Below are 15829 nucleotides of genomic sequence, written 5' to 3' on the forward strand. Positions count from 1 at the left end.
AGCCTTCTGTCTGGAAAAGCTCTGTCATGGGCCACACCGCTCTGGGACCGCAATGACCCCGTCACTGCCTCTGTACACTCCTTCTTCTCGGAAATTCGAAGTGTCTTTGAGGAACCTGCCCGAGCCTCTTCTGCTGAGACTGCCCTGTTGAACCTGGTCCAGGGTAATTCTTCCGTTGGCGAGTACGCCGTACAATTCCGTACTCTTGCTTCTGAACTATCCTGGAATAATGAGGCCCTCTGCGCGACCTTTAAAAAAGGCCTATCCAGCAACATTAAAGATGTTCTGGCCGCACGAGAAATCCCTGCTAACCTACATGAACTCATTCATCTAGCCACTCGCATTGACATGCGTTTTTCCGAAAGGCGTCAGGAGCTCCGCCAGGATATGGACTTTGTTCGCACGAGGCGTTTTTTCTCCCCGGCTCCTCTCTCCTCTGGTCCCCTGCAATCTGTTCCTGTGCCTCCCGCCGTGGAGGCTATGCAGGTCGACCGGTCTCGCCTGACACCTCAAGAGAGGACACGACGCCGCATGGAGAATCTCTGCCTGTACTGTGCCGGTACCGAACACTTCCTGAAGGATTGTCCTATCCGTCCTCCCCGCCTGGAAAGACGTACGCTGACTCCGCACAAAGGTGAGACAGTCCTTGATGTCAACTCTGCTTCTCCACGTCTTACTGTGCCTGTGCGGATATCTGCCTCTACCTTCTCCTTCTCTACTATGGCCTTCTTGGATTCCGGATCTGCAGGAAATTTTATTTTAGCCTCTCTCATCAACAGGTTCAACATCCCAGTGACCAGTCTCGCCAGACCCCTCTACATCAATTGTGTTAACAATGAAAGATTGGACTGTACCATACGTTTCCGCACGGAGCCCCTCCTAATGTGCATCGGACCTCATCACGAGAAAATTGAGTTTTTGGTCCTCCCCAATTGCACTTCCGAAATTCTCCTCGGACTACCCTGGCTTCAACACCATTCCCCAACCCTGGATTGGTCCACTGGGGAGATCAAGAGTTGGGGTTCCTCTTGTTTCAAGGACTGCCTTAAACCGGTTCCCAGTTCTCCTTGCCGTGACCCTGTGGTTCCCCCTGTAACCGGTCTCCCTAAGGCCTATATGGACTTTGCGGATGTTTTTTGCAAAAAACAAGCTGAGACTCTACCTCCTCACAGGCCTTATGACTGTCCTATTGACCTCCTCCCGGGCACTACTCCACCCCGGGGCAGAATTTATCCTCTCTCTGCCCCAGAGACTCTTGCTATATCTGAGTACATCCAGGAGAATTTAAAAAAGGGCTTTATCCGCAAATCCTCCTCTCCTGCCGGAGCCGGATTTTTCTTTGTGTCCAAAAAAGATGGCTCCCTACGTCCTTGCATTGACTACCGCGGTCTTAATAAAATCACGGTAAAGAACCGCTACCCCCTACCTCTCATCTCTGAACTCTTTGATCGCCTCCAAGGTGCCCACATCTTTACCAAACTGGACTTAAGAGGTGCTTATAATCTCATCCGCATCAGAGAGGGGGATGAATGGAAAACGGCATTTAACACTAGAGATGGACACTTTGAGTATCTGGTCATGCCCTTTGGCCTGTGCAACGCCCCTGCCGTCTTCCAAGACTTTGTTAATGAAATTTTTCGTGATCTCTTATATTCCTGTGTTGTTGTGTATCTGGACGATATCCTGATTTTTTCTGCCAACCTAGAAGAACACCGCCAGCATGTCCGCATGGTTCTTCAGAGACTTCGTGACAATCAACTTTATGCCAAAATGGAGAAATGTCTGTTTGAATGTCAATCTCTTCCTTTCCTAGGATACTTGGTCTCTGGCCAGGGACTACAAATGGATCCAGACAAACTCTCTGCCGTCTTAGATTGGCCACGCCCCTCCGGACTCCGTGCTATCCAACGTTTTTTGGGGTTCGCCAATTATTACAGACAATTTATTCCACATTTTTCTACCATTGTGGCTCCTATCGTGGCTTTAACCAAAAAGAATGCCAATCCTAAGTCATGGCCTCCTCAAGCGGAAGACGCCTTTAAACAGCTCAAGGCTGCCTTTTCTTCGGCTCCCGTGCTCTCCAGACCTGACCCATCTAAACCCTTCCTATTGGAGGTTGATGCCTCCTCAGTAGGAGCTGGAGCGGTCCTTCTACAAAAAAATTCTTCCGGGCATGCTGTTACTTGTGGTTTTTTTTCTAGGACCTTATCTCCGGCGGAGAGGAACTACTCCATCGGGGATCGAGAGCTACTAGCCATTAAATTAGCACTTGAGGAATGGAGGCATCTGCTGGAGGGATCAAGATTTCCAGTTATTATTTACACCGATCACAAGAACCTCTCCTATCTCCAGTCTGCCCAACGGCTGAATCCTCGCCAGGCCAGGTGGTCTCTGTTCTTTGCCCGATTTAATTTTGAAATTCACTTTCGGCCTGCCGATAAGAACATTAGGGCCGATGCTCTCTCTCGTTCCTCGGATGCCTCGGAAGTAGAGCTCTCTCCGCAACACATCATTCCTCCTGACTGCCTGATCTCCACTTCTCCAGCCTCCATCAGGCAAACTCCTCCAGGGAAGACCTTCGTCTCTCCACGCCAACGCCTCGGAATCCTCAAATGGGGTCACTCCTCCCATCTCGCAGGTCATGCGGGCATCAAGAAATCCGTGCAACTCATCTCTCGTTTCTATTGGTGGCCGACTCTGGAGACGGATGTTGTGGATTTTGTGCGAGCCTGCACTGTCTGTGCCCGGGATAAGACTCCTCGCCAGAAGCCCGCTGGTCTTCTTCATCCTCTGCCTGTCCCCGAACAGCCTTGGTCTCTGATTGGTATGGACTTTATTACAGACTTACCCCCATCCCGTGGCAACACTGTTGTTTGGGTGGTCGTTGATCGATTCTCCAAGATGGCACATTTCATCCCTCTTCCTGGTCTTCCTTCAGCGCCTCAGTTGGCAAAACTATTTTTTGTACACATTTTTCGTCTTCACGGGTTGCCCACGCAGATCGTCTCGGACAGAGGCGTCCAATTCGTGTCAAAATTCTGGAGGGCTCTCTGTAAACAACTCAAGATTAAATTAAACTTTTCTTCTGCCTATCATCCTCAATCCAATGGGCAAGTAGAAAGAATTAACCAGGTCCTGGGTGATTATTTACGGCATTTTGTTTCCTCCCGCCAGGATGACTGGGCAGATCTTCTACCATGGGCCGAATTCTCGTATAACTTCAGAGTCTCTGAATCTTCCTCCAAATCCCCATTTTTCGTGGTGTACGGCCATCACCCTCTTCCCCCCCTCCCTACTCCCTTGCCCTCTGGTTTGCCCGCTGTGGATGAAATATCTCGTGATCTTTCCACCATATGGAAAGAGACCCAAAATTCTCTCTTACAGGCTTCATCACGCATGAAGAAGTTTGCTGATAAGAAAAGAAGAGCTCCCCCCATTTTTTCTCCTGGAGACAAGGTATGGCTCTCCGCTAAATATGTCCGCTTCCGTGTCCCTAGCTACAAATTGGGACCACGCTATCTTGGTCCTTTCAAAATTTTGTGCCAGATTAATCCTGTCTCTTACAAACTTCTTCTTCTTCCTTCTCTTCGTATTCCTAATGCCTTTCACGTTTCTCTTCTTAAACCACTCATCCTCAACCGTTTCTCTCCCAAACTTGTTTCTCCCACTCCTGTTTCCGGCTCCTCGGACATCTTCTCCGTAAAGGAGATACTGGCCTCCAAGAAGGTCAGAGGGAAAACTTTTTTTTTGGTCGATTGGGAGGGTTGTGGTCCTGAAGAGAGATCCTGGGAACCTGAGGACAATATCCTAGACAAAACTCTGCTCCTCAGGTTCTCAGGCTCTAAGAAGAGGGGGAGACCCAAGGGGGGGGGGGTACTGTTACGCCGAGCGCTCCGGGTCCCCGCTCCTCCCCGGAGCGCTCGCTTCTCTCTCTCCGCTGCAGCGCTCCGGTCACGTCCTCTGTCGTAGAGTCATAGTCATAGACATATTATCTCCTCATATATATGTGTGTGTGAGAGGGGAGGATATGTCTATGACTGGAGTGTGTGTATATGTGTTACGCCGAGCGCTCCGGGTCCCCGCTCCTCCCCGGAGCGCTCGCTACACTCTCGCTACTGCAGCGCTCCGGTCAGATCCACTGACCCGGTGCGCTGCGATACCGCCTCCAGCCGGGATGCGATTCGCGATGCGGGTGGCGCCCGCTCGCGATGCGCACCCCGGCTCCCGTACCTGACTCGCTCTCCGTCGGTCCTGTCCCGGCGCGCGCGGCCCCGCTCCCTAGGGCGCGCGCGCGCCGGGTCTCTGCGATTTAAAGGGCCACTGCGCCGCTGATTGGCGCAAGTGGTTCTAATCAGTGTGTTCACCTGTGCACTCCCTATGTATACCTCACTTCCCCTGCACTCCCTCGCCGGATCTTGTTGCCATTGTGCCAGTGAAAGCGTTTCCTTGTGTGTTCCTAGCCTGTGTTCCAGACCTCCTGCCGTTGCCCCTGACTACGGTCCTTGCTGCCTGCCCCGACCTTCTGCTACGTCCGACCTTGCTTCTGCCTACTCCCTTGTACCGCGCCTATCTTCAGCAGTCAGAGAGGTTGAGCCGTTGCTAGTGGATACGACCTGGTCACTACCGCCGCAGCAAGACCATCCCGCTTTGCGGCGGGCTCTGGTGAAAACCAGTAGTGACTTAGAACCGGTCCACTAGCACGGTCCACGCCAATCCCTCTCTGGCACAGAGGATCCACCTCCTGCCAGCCGGCATCGTGACAATATGTATATATATATATATATATATATATATGTGTGTGTGTGTGAGGGAAGGATAAGAGATAGAGAGAGAGAAAGATTGCACAGCAAAAACAAAAAGAAACATAGCCAGCACAACTAATATATATATATATATATATATATATATATATATATATATATATATATATTATATATATATATTGTGTGTGTGTGTGTGTGTGTGAGGAGACAAGGGAGGAGCTCACCCATCATTGTGCTGCTAACGGGCGGAGCGCACCCATAATTGTGCTGCTGACAGGGGCAGAGTTTACCCATCATTGTGCTGCTGACGGGGCAGAGCTCACCCATCATTGTGCTGCTAATGGGAGCAGCTCACCCATCATTGTGCTGCTGACGGGGCAGAGCTCACCCATCATTGTGCTGCTAATGGGAGCAGCTCACCCATCATTGTGCTGCTGACAGAGGCAGAGCTCACCCATCATTGAGCTGCTGACAGATGCAGAGCTCACCCATCATTGTGCTGCTGACAGATGCAGAGCTCACCCATCATTGTGCTGCTGACAGATGCAGAGCTCACCCATCATTGTGCTGCTGACAGATGCAGAGCTCACCCATCATTGTGCTGCTAACGGGAGGAGCTAACCCATCATTGTGCTGCTAACAGAGGCGGAGCTCACCCATCATTGTGCTGCTAACGGGAGGAGCTCACCCATCATTGTGCTGCTAACAGAGGCGGAGCTCACCCATCATTGTGCTGCTAACGGGAGGAGCTCACCCATCATTGTGCTGCTAAAAGAGGCGGAGCTCACCCATCATTGTGCTGCTAATGGGAGCAGCTCACCCATCATTGTGCTGCTGACAGAGGCAGAAGCAGCTTGCCTCCCCCCTCCCATTGTATGTGTGCTCAGTCACGCTGGAGGGTACCTGGAAGGAGGCTGTGAGTCGACCGAATGCTGCCGTAATTGCCCACTGGCCCCTATTTTGCTTATCAAGCACAGGTAGGATTAGCGTTAGGTCCCGCGCCATTTTGAGAAACCTTGACGTTGGTGTGTGGGCTCTGGTATGTCCTTCATATGAGGATATACTGGCGAATGTCTCAATTTTAACATCAGTGTTGAGGGATAGCCAATGTCATTGTATACATCTACCACAGTAGTGACCTATATTCCTGTATTGTATTATTCTGATTGTTACACATTCACACCGTCTATCTGGTGTAGGATTCTATTGTGGCACTTGTAGTCCGCTGCAGGCATCCTCCATTGTATGCATTTTTATGCTGGGGATCGCCCCTAGCAACGGACTACAAGGGCAGGATCTGCTCCCCCAGTATAAATGCACTACCGCATTTGGGGTTGAGCACCTCCAGCCATTTGAGACCACATTTTTTGTTGTTTGTTTAAATTTTATACTTGGAGGTGTGTAAACTCCATAGTTAATGTGCCTTGAATATCTTCAAGGCAGCATTAGGGTAGCACCTGTAAGGCCATGCACCTATATTAGCCAACTCAGGTGGGGCTTGCAGCTTGCCTCCCTCCTCCCATTGTATGTGTGCTCATTCACGCTGGAGGGTAATTGCCCACTGGCCCCTGTTTTGCTTATCACGCACAGGTAGGATTAGTGTTAGGTCCCGCACCATTTTGAGAAACCTTGGCATTGGTGTGCGGGCTCTGGTATGTCCTTCATATGAGGATATACTGGGGAATGTCTCAATTTTAACATCAGTGTTGAGGGATAGCCAATGTCATTGTATACATCTAACACAGTAGTGCACCCATATTCCTGTATTGTATGACAGAGGCAGAGCTCACCCATCATTGTGCTGCTCACAGGGGCGGAGTTTACCTATCATTAGTCTGTTGACAGGGGCGGAGTTCACCCATCATTGTTCTGCTGACAGGGGTGGAGCTCACTCATTGTGCTGCTGATGGGCAACGTTTACCCATCATTGTGCTACTGACAGGGGTAGAGCTCACTCATCATTGTGTTGCTGATAGGGGCAAAGTTCACCCATGATTGTGTTGCTGACAGGGGCGGAGCATACCCATCATTGTGCTGCTTACAGGGGCAGAGTTCACCCATCATTGTGCTTCTGACGGGTGGAGCTCACTCATCATTATGCTGCTGACAGGGGCAAAGTTCACCCATCATTGTGCTGCTGACATGGGCAAAGCTCACCCATCTTTGTTCTGCTGACAGGGGCGGAGCTCACCCATCATTGTGCTGCTGACGGGAGGAGCTCACCCATCATTGTGCTGCTGATGGGCAGAGTTTACCCATCATTGTGCTGCTGACAGGGTCAGAGCTCACCCATCATTGTACTGTTGACAGGGGCAGAGCTCACCCATCATTGTGCTGCTGACAGGGGCGGAGCTAACCCATCATTGTGCTGCTGACAAGCAGAGTTTACCCATCATTGTGCTTCTGACAGGGGTGGAGCTCACCCATCATTGTGCTGCTGACAGGGGTGGAGCTCACCCATCATTGTGCTGCTGACAGGGGCGGAGTTCACCCATCATTGTGCTGCTGACAGGGGCGGAGTTCACCCATCATTGTGCTGCTGACAGGGGTGGAGCTCACCCATCATTGTGCTGCTAACGAGCGGAGTTTACCCATCATTGTGCTGCTTACAGGGGCGGAGTTTACCTATCATTGTGCTTCTGACAGGGGAGGAGCTCACCCATCATTGTGCTGCTGATGGGCGGAGCTCACCAATCATTGTGCTGCTGACGGGCAGAGTTCATCCATCATTGTTCTGCTGAAAGGGGTGGAGCTCACCCATCATTGTGCTGCTGACAGGGGCGGAGCTCACCCATCATTGTGCTGCTGAAAGGGGTGGAGCTCACCCATCATTGTGCTGCTGACAGGGGCGGAGCTCACCCATCATTGTGCTGCTGACAGGGGCGGAGCTCACCCATCATTGTGCTGCTGACAGGGGGCGGAGCTCACCCATCATTGTGCTGCTGACAGGGGCAGAGCTCACCCATCATTGATCTCCTGACAGGGGTGGAGTTAACCCATCATTGTGCTGCTGACAGGGGCGGAGCTCACCCATCATTGTGCTTCTGACGGGCGGAGTTTACCCATCATTGTGCTGCTGACAGGGGCGGAGCTTACCCAACATTGTGCTGCTGACAGGGGCGGAGCTCACCCATCATTGGGCTGCTGACAGGGGCAGAGCTCACCCATCATTGTGCTGCTGACAGGGGCAGAGCTCACCCATCATTGTGCTGCTGACAGGGGCAGAGCTCACTCGTCATTGTGCTGCTGACAGGGGCGGAGCTCACCCATCATTCTTCTGCCGTCAGACTCAGGGAAAACGAACTATCTAAACCTTAATCTATAGGTATGTGTGAACCAGTCTCGTCCATCAGTTCTCACCAGTCCTGGTCCATGCTCTGTAGCTGCAGATGAACCTTCTTACAGTCCAGGGGTTGTTGCTCTGAGTCCTTGTAGAGACTGAGAATTGTTAATTTTTAACGTAAATTTGTTTTCCCTTAGTCCTAACAGCAGCACAAGTAGGGGGTTCTGCCTCTGTGAAGCTGACAGGACGGTGGAATTTTTTATTCCGCCCAAGTAATTAAAGGTTTAATTAGCCCCCCATATAAGGCCTCCTCCCTTAGGCCACATTGCTTAATAACAAGTAAAATAAACAAAAAATGACTGGCGGGAAATTTGTGTGCTGCTGTTAGGACTAAGGGAAAACAAATTTACGTTAAAAATGAACGATTCCCTTACATCCTAACCAGCAGCACAAGTGGGGACTTAGCAAGTAACAACACAAATAGGGAGGGACTATGGCAGAGTGGCACTTAGGATTGATTGCCCAAAGGCCAACTCTTCTGATCGTTCGGCATTAACCCTGTAATGACTAATAAATGTATTATGCGTGCCCCAGCACAGATTTGTTCTAGAGGAACAGCTTTTCTTACTGCAAAAGAAGTAGACACTGCCCTAGTGGAATGGGCAGTGACAAAGGCAGGAGGAGTTAACTCCTGGGCTACAAAAGCCTCCCGGATTGCCTCTTTAATCCATCTACTCAGAGAGGGTTTAGAGGCTTTAAGACCTTTGTTCTTCCCTGAAAAGGAAACAAGAAGGTGCTCCGATCTTCTAAATTCTCCAGTTCTTGAGATGTAGATTCTGAGAATTCTTGAAATGTCCAGAGTATGAACAGCAGCTTCCTCGGGAGAGGATGGATTAGGACACAGAACTGGAAGGGATATAACTTGATTTATGTTGGAGAACGTCGGGACCTTAGGAACAAAGGTGGGCAAATATCTCAACAGGACTCTTTCCTGGAGAAAAACCGTATAAGGCTTGAAAGCCGAAAGGGCCTGAAGCTCGCCCATCCTTTTGGCTGAGGTTATGGCCAATAAGAAGGTGACTTTAAGGGACAAATACCTAAAGTCGACTTCTTCCAGAGGTTCAAAGGGGGGCAAGCATAACCCCTTAAGAACAATAGACAAATCCCATTTGGGAATGGGTCTGAGAACTGTAGGTTTAAGTCTTTCAGCTCCCTTAAGGAATCTTCTGATTAGGGGTTCTTGTGATAAAGATCTGCCTAAAAAGGCAGAGAGCGCTGAAACTTGAACCCTTTAAGTGGATGGGCTAACACCCTTGCCAAGGCCATCCTGAAGAAACCGTAAAATTGCAGAAAGAGGAGGATCTGTGTTTACTACCTCTTTCGCAGCACACCATCGAAGGAAAATCTTCTATATCCTAGAATAGACCTTGTTTGTAGACTCTGCTCTAGAGTGTGCAATGGTTCTCAAGACCTCCGCAGGAAGCCCACTACTTAGTAGGGTCCTGTCAATCTCCAGGCTGTCAGATTGAGTCTCCTCAGATCTAGGCAGGAGCCTGTGTTGTGAGACACAAGGTTCTGCATTTGGGGAAGCCTCCAATAACACCCCTGACTCATCCTCATGAGTTGGGTGAACCAGGACCTCTTGGGCCAGAATGGTATGATGACAATCATTGAGGTCTGGTCTTCCCTGACTTTCATCAATACCTTCGGTATCAAGGAAAGTGGAGGTAATATGTAGGCCAGCCTGAACCTCCATGGAATGGACAGAGCGTATATCGCCACTTGATTGTCCTCTTTGTAAAGAGAGCAAAACTTGTTCACCTTGGCGTTCAGACGAGTTGCCATGAGATCTATCTCTGGCATACCCCACCTTAGGGTTATGTTCTTGAAGATGTCTTCGTTCAGGGACCATTCTCCTTGGACTGGAAGCCCGTGACTTAGACGATCTGCCACTATGTTGCGATCCCCCTTGATGTGGACTGCAGAAAGGTGGGTTAGATTGAGCTCTGCCCAAGAGAGAATTAGTCCGGTCTCCTTGAGGAGCACTTGGGACTTTGTGCCACCCTGTCTGTTGATGTAAGCCACCACAGTGGTGTTGTCTGACCGAACTCTTATCGCTTTCCCTAGAATAAGGGGTGTGAAATGGAGAAGAGCTAGACGAACTGCTCTCAGTTCTCTCATGTTGGAAGAGAGAAGTCTCTCCTGAGGGGTCCAAGTACCCTGTACTGGATTCTTGTCCAGATGGGCTCCCCAGCCCAGAAGGGAGGCGTCCGTGGTCAAAGCGATCCACTGAGGTTGAATCATGGACTTCCCATCTGTCAGATTCATCCACCATCTGAGAGATACACGGACTTCGGTCGACAGGGTGCATCTTTTGTCCAACCCTCTGGGGTTGCGATTCCTGACCGTCAAGACTTGATCTTGAAGAGGCCGGAGGTGCCATAGGGCCCAGGGAACTGCCTCTGCAGACGCTGACATATGACCCAACATCTTCATTAGAGTTTTGATGGGAACCTTGCGAGGGACCATCAAAAACTCGGCTGCTCTTATGACTCGATCTTTTCTCTCTGGAGTGAGAGACAGAGTCATCTTAGAATCTTAGAGGAGTTGAGAACAAACCCCAGAAACTTTCTTGAGGTGTATGGGTTGATCTCGGATCTCTCCCAATTTATAAGCCAGCCCAAGCGCTGGAGAAAGTCTAGAGCCAGATGAAGATGAGACTGTAGAACGTCTAGAGTAGCGGCTTTTAGAAGCCAGTCGTCTAGATAAGGAATGACCTTTTAGTCTGAGAGCAGAGACCACCGGAGCCACCACCTTTTGTAAAGGTGTGGGGAGCGGAAGTGATGCCGAAAGGCAGAACAGCAAACTGGAAATGCTTTACCATACCCTTTATGGTGACAGCAACCCTCAAGAATTTCCTGTGAGCAGTAAAAATAGGGACATGAAGGTAAGCATCCTTCAAGTCGATGGTAACCATGAGATCCTAAGGGTCCAGGATACTGACTACTGAGCGAATAGTTTCCATCCTGAACCATCTTTTCCTTATAAACCGGTTTAGAATGCGAAGATCTATGATCATGCGCCAGTCGCCCGATAGTTTTGGCACCAGAAATATTGGGGAATACACTACTGATCCTCTTTGATCGGAGAGAACTTCTTCTAGTGCATGTTTCCCTAAGTACTGGAGGACAGAGTCCTCTAGAATAGTCTGTCTTGGCTGAGGGAGTAACTTTGTTTAAAACAAATTTCCTTGGAGGAGGGGAAATGAAATCGATTTTGTACCCCGACTGAATAACATCTAGAACCCAAGGATCCTGGATTTCTTGCATCCAGGTTGACAGGAACAAACTTAAACGTCCTCCGACTGGAGGGGGATTGGTAGATAGCTTCTCTACCTGAACTTCTGGAGGAGAAGGGAGAGGGGAAACGTTGGTGGACCTTAGAGAAGAGTCATTGCTCGGCCTTACGGTCTTTACCTCGGCTGCGTCCTCCACCACGCTTTTGGTTAGACTGGCGCTTCTGGGATCTGGAAGGGCCCTGGAACTCCCCCCCCCCCCTCCCCCTCTGGCTCTACCTTTGCCACGAAAGGACTGTACAGGCAAACATTTCCCCTTTTTGTCCGCAAAAACCTCCATAATTCAATCTAACTCAGACCCAAAGAGCCAGTTAGGCTCAAAGGGCATCCCACAAAGATTGAATTTAGAAGTGTTGTCCGCTACCCAGGGACACAACCTCAGGGGGGCGCCTGCTTGCGGATGAGAGTGCCATGGACTTGGCAGCAAGTTTAAGGTGCTGTTGGGCTGATTCACATAAGAAATCCATCCTGAGAAGTAGCGTTTTGAAGCTGTCCAGGATATCCTCCCTAGCAATGTTATTTTCAAATTCGGACTGAATGCGTAGCACGCGTTCCTTGACAAAGTCCGTAACTTCACATGAGGCAACAGCCACCGAGGCAGACACTGAGGCCGCATAATAGTTGCGTCTTAGCAGGTAGTCCACTTTCCTGTCAAGGGGGTCCTGGAGGTTACTGCCACAGGAACTAAAACTCTCTTAGAGAGCTTGTTAACCGCCATATCTACCTTTGGCGGAGGAACCCAGGAATCCGACTCAGCTTCTCAGCTTGAACCTCCGGGTGACAACAGCAGGCTTGTCTGGGTGCTTCCACTCGGCTTTCATCAGTTTTTTAAGTGTGTCATCCACTTTGAAAACCCATGGTCCTCTAGAGGGGGATGTTGAGGCTTCCCCTTGATGGATATGAGCAATCTTTGCGTCTTTTCCGCGGAAAAAAGAGGTGGAGAGATTACTTCCTCTACTGACTGTTCCGATTGATCCCTTACGGACATAACGGAATCTTCAACAACCGAAGGAGGACCAGATTCGGTCCTAGGCCTCTTAGGAGCGAGGGAATTTTTGATTTCATTGATAGAATTTCCCATGAATTCTTTCATCCAGATAAACATGTCATGGACCTTTCAGGTTCAGCCGGATTAGCGGGTGGACGACATCCAGGGCATCTGTTGTACTCGTACGAATCAGGCAGCGGAGTACCACAGTCAACGCAAGTCAGATGGCGTTTTTTAGAAGCGGACTTGCGATTACCAGAATGCGGATCACTTGACAGAGGAGTAGACATAGTTCTGGAATTAGAAATAATGGGTTAGAAAAAACATCTAATCCGATCTAGTTGCAGCGCAACCGGAAAAAAAGTACCTATTGTAAAATAGACACGCTCTTTACTATAACCAGATATGACAGGAACCACACAAGCGTAGTCAGTCTAGCTAGGCAGCAAGAGGCCAAATAAAGGCCAATGCTGCCTTAAATAGGGGAGAGGGTGCCAATTTCAAAATAAGCCCCGCCCCCCAGGAAGTTAGAGCACCTGGAAAACTAATTCTCTTAATTCGTTTTAAAACTTTAAAGTTTTACTCTGAGCCCCTTCTACTCCCTGGAAGGGGCCACCACCTAAAATTTCTCATTAAAATTCTAAGTAGAACTATTATAATCAGCGCTAGAAGACGCCGCCTGTTAGAAAAAACTAGCTGCTCCATGATCCCCGAACGAAGTCCTGGGTCATAGAGGAGCCATAAAAAGTTTCAGCCCGGGCAGCACAAAACGCCGCCCAGGCTGACGGAAAAAAGGACGGCAGCTAAGCTGAAGCCCTCAGTATAGAAAAAACAACCCCCTCCCCACAAAAAAGAGAGGGGAAGGGGAATCCATGCAGACTCTGTAAAAAAAAAAAAAAAAAACAGAGCCTGCACCGTCCTGCAAAGCAATGTAGCCTAAGGGAGGAGGCCTTATATGGGGGGGGCTAATTAAACATTTAATTACTTGGGCGGAATTAAAAATTCCACCGTCCTGCCAGCTTCACAAAGGCAGAACACCCCCCACTTGTGCTGCTGGTTAGGACGTAAGGGAATTCAAATTCGTGACACCATCTGTGCGAGAAAAGAAAATTAACTAATTGGGGGATTTATCATTGTTTTTTTGTCTTTATTTTGGTGTAGAACAGTGGTTTCAAACTGTGGCCCTCCAGATGTTGCAAAACGTCAACTCCCAGCATGCCCAGATGTTGTCCTTGTCCTTGTGTCTTCTCTGTGCTATGATAATGTGTGACACTAGATGGCGCTATATGACAGCAAATCTGCTGATCACCATGTCGGCTGCGTAATTCCGGTGAATGCTCGTGGAATCAGAACTGGCACTATTTCCGTAATAATAATCATTATTCTTTATTTTTATAGCACACAGATCCGCAGCGCTGTACACCCAAGTTGGTTCCTGTCCCCATTGGGGCTCACAATCTAAACCTTTCAGTACATTTTTGAAGTAATGGAAGCAAGGCAGGAATAAAACCCTTGAAATCGGCGCTGCTGACTCTTGTAGAAAGGATAAGGCAATGCCAGAAGTAGTAAAAAAAAAAGTCCTCAGCAGGACATTTTATTAAAAAATAAAAAAACGGACAGGATTACGCATTTCGGGAGGATCCCTCCCTTCCTCAGATCAGGGTCTCTGAGGAAGGGAGGGATCCTCCCGAAACGCGTAATCCTGTCCGTTTTTTAATTGTTTAATAAAATGTCCTGCTGAGGACTTTTTTTTTTACTACTTCTTGCATTGCCTTATCCTTTCTACAAGAGTCAGCAGCGCCGATTTCAAGGGTTTTATTCCTGCCTTGCTTCCACTACCTCACTCCAGGACGACTTTGTCTTCTCCTGCAATTCTTTGGCTCAGCAGCAGCTCGCACCATCAGTACCCCGATTTGATCATGGGTTATATGCACATCTATTACTATCACAAGGTGAGCGGCCATCAATAAGCTCCGCGGGGCTGCCCCCCACTCACCACTCTTTTTGCCTCAGGGTAATACACGAGGCGCTGTCCGTCGTTCCTGTCTTTTTTTATCTCCACAGAATTTTTGAAGTAAGTGCTTCTTACCCGACGTATCTAAGCTTGTGATCTACGGCTGTCAGTGGATGCCGACGTTTGCTTTCAGACTTCAGCTGTCCCCCCTTTTGGGTGATTCTCCATCCATGGGCCTCCCGTAGCCCTCCCGACCACTGCTCCCTCTTGATGACGGGCAGGCAGCAGCTCAGCCCCCATAGTCTTCTCCAAATCAGGTCATCTCGATGCCATTTGTTTTTCCATTTTGTGAAAGGCGTCTCCTATCTTGTCAATGAGTCGGTCAAAAAGGCCGTGGCCCTATATAGGCAGGAGACGCACCAAAATTGTGGACCACGATTCTGGTTTGAAAAGGAGTAATAGCTGGTCTAGACAGTGTTCCGATACGACAGAAGGATCGATCCGCCTGATACACTGTGACGAATCTGCTGTGTATTCTGACCCTGCCATCTCCATATATGACCTGTGAAGACCTTTCCCGAGTCGTCTAGACTGTCACTGACCCGGATTGTTGGCTCTGAGTTGACTCTTCCTCTGCCTGTTCTTGGTTTACCGCGCTGACTCTCCTGTGTGTGACCTGGCCAGCTGACTACGCCTCTTAGCCTTACCGCCTAGTGCCACGTACCGGCACCATCGAGTCTACTGGTCCAGCCGCTACCATACAGGGCTGATAATTATTTATTTTTTTAGCTTGGGTCGTTGTGGACATGGCCAAACAAAATATTTATTTATTAATTTTCTTCTTATTATTATATGTTTTAAACATAGCTTATACTATATAGTGCCAATACAAAACATAAAACCTACAACCCAATATAGCAACTTTATTGACACCAATTATAATATTACGACACAGAGAGCCCACCCTTGGGAAATATTATAATTCGTGTCAATAAAGTTGTTGTTTTAGTATTGAGTGTCAGTGGTTTGTAGGTTTTATATTTTATACAAAAATGTAAGTTTTAAGGGGAATTTATAAATTTTTATTTTTTTTTCATTAGCAATCTTCTGCTCGCTCATATAATGGACTGTAGTACCAGTGTATTATGCCTCTGGCATGGCTTTGCACACATATGGCAGGCCCCAAGGGCCTTCAGAACACCCCCAGCTGCTGCGAAAATCCAAAAGCGAAAAAGCACCCTACAATCCTGCTGCCAATGGGGGTCGCAGAGCCAAAAAGCTCACTTACCGAAGTCGTGATTTGATGGCAGCATGTAAGGGGTTAATCTTCCAGGATCAGAGGTTTCTCCTGCCGTCCACTCCAAACGCCTCCACCACTAGGTGGAGCTCTGTGCCTACCAAAGGCAAAGGCTGTCAGCGCATGCTGGGAGTTGTAGTTTTGCAACAACTGGAGGCCCCTGGTTTGGAAACACTGGATGATTCCTAC

General features: G+C 49.0%; 1 protein-coding gene across 1 annotated transcript in view; it reads right to left on the minus strand.

The window, feature by feature from the left end:
• Positions 1-15829, minus strand: part of LOC130339673 (disintegrin and metalloproteinase domain-containing protein 15-like) — an 89194-nt gene extending 73365 nt beyond the window's left edge. Inside the window, exon 1 of the mRNA XM_056554053.1 lies at positions 15632-15829. Within this exon, the coding sequence (XP_056410028.1) occupies positions 15632-15656 (25 nt within the window). The 5' untranslated portion in view covers positions 15657-15829. The remainder of the gene's footprint in view (positions 1-15631) is intronic.

This window comes from Hyla sarda, unplaced genomic scaffold (assembly GCF_029499605.1).
Source record: "Hyla sarda isolate aHylSar1 unplaced genomic scaffold, aHylSar1.hap1 scaffold_55, whole genome shotgun sequence".
NCBI classification, from domain to species: domain Eukaryota; kingdom Metazoa; phylum Chordata; class Amphibia; order Anura; family Hylidae; genus Hyla; species Hyla sarda.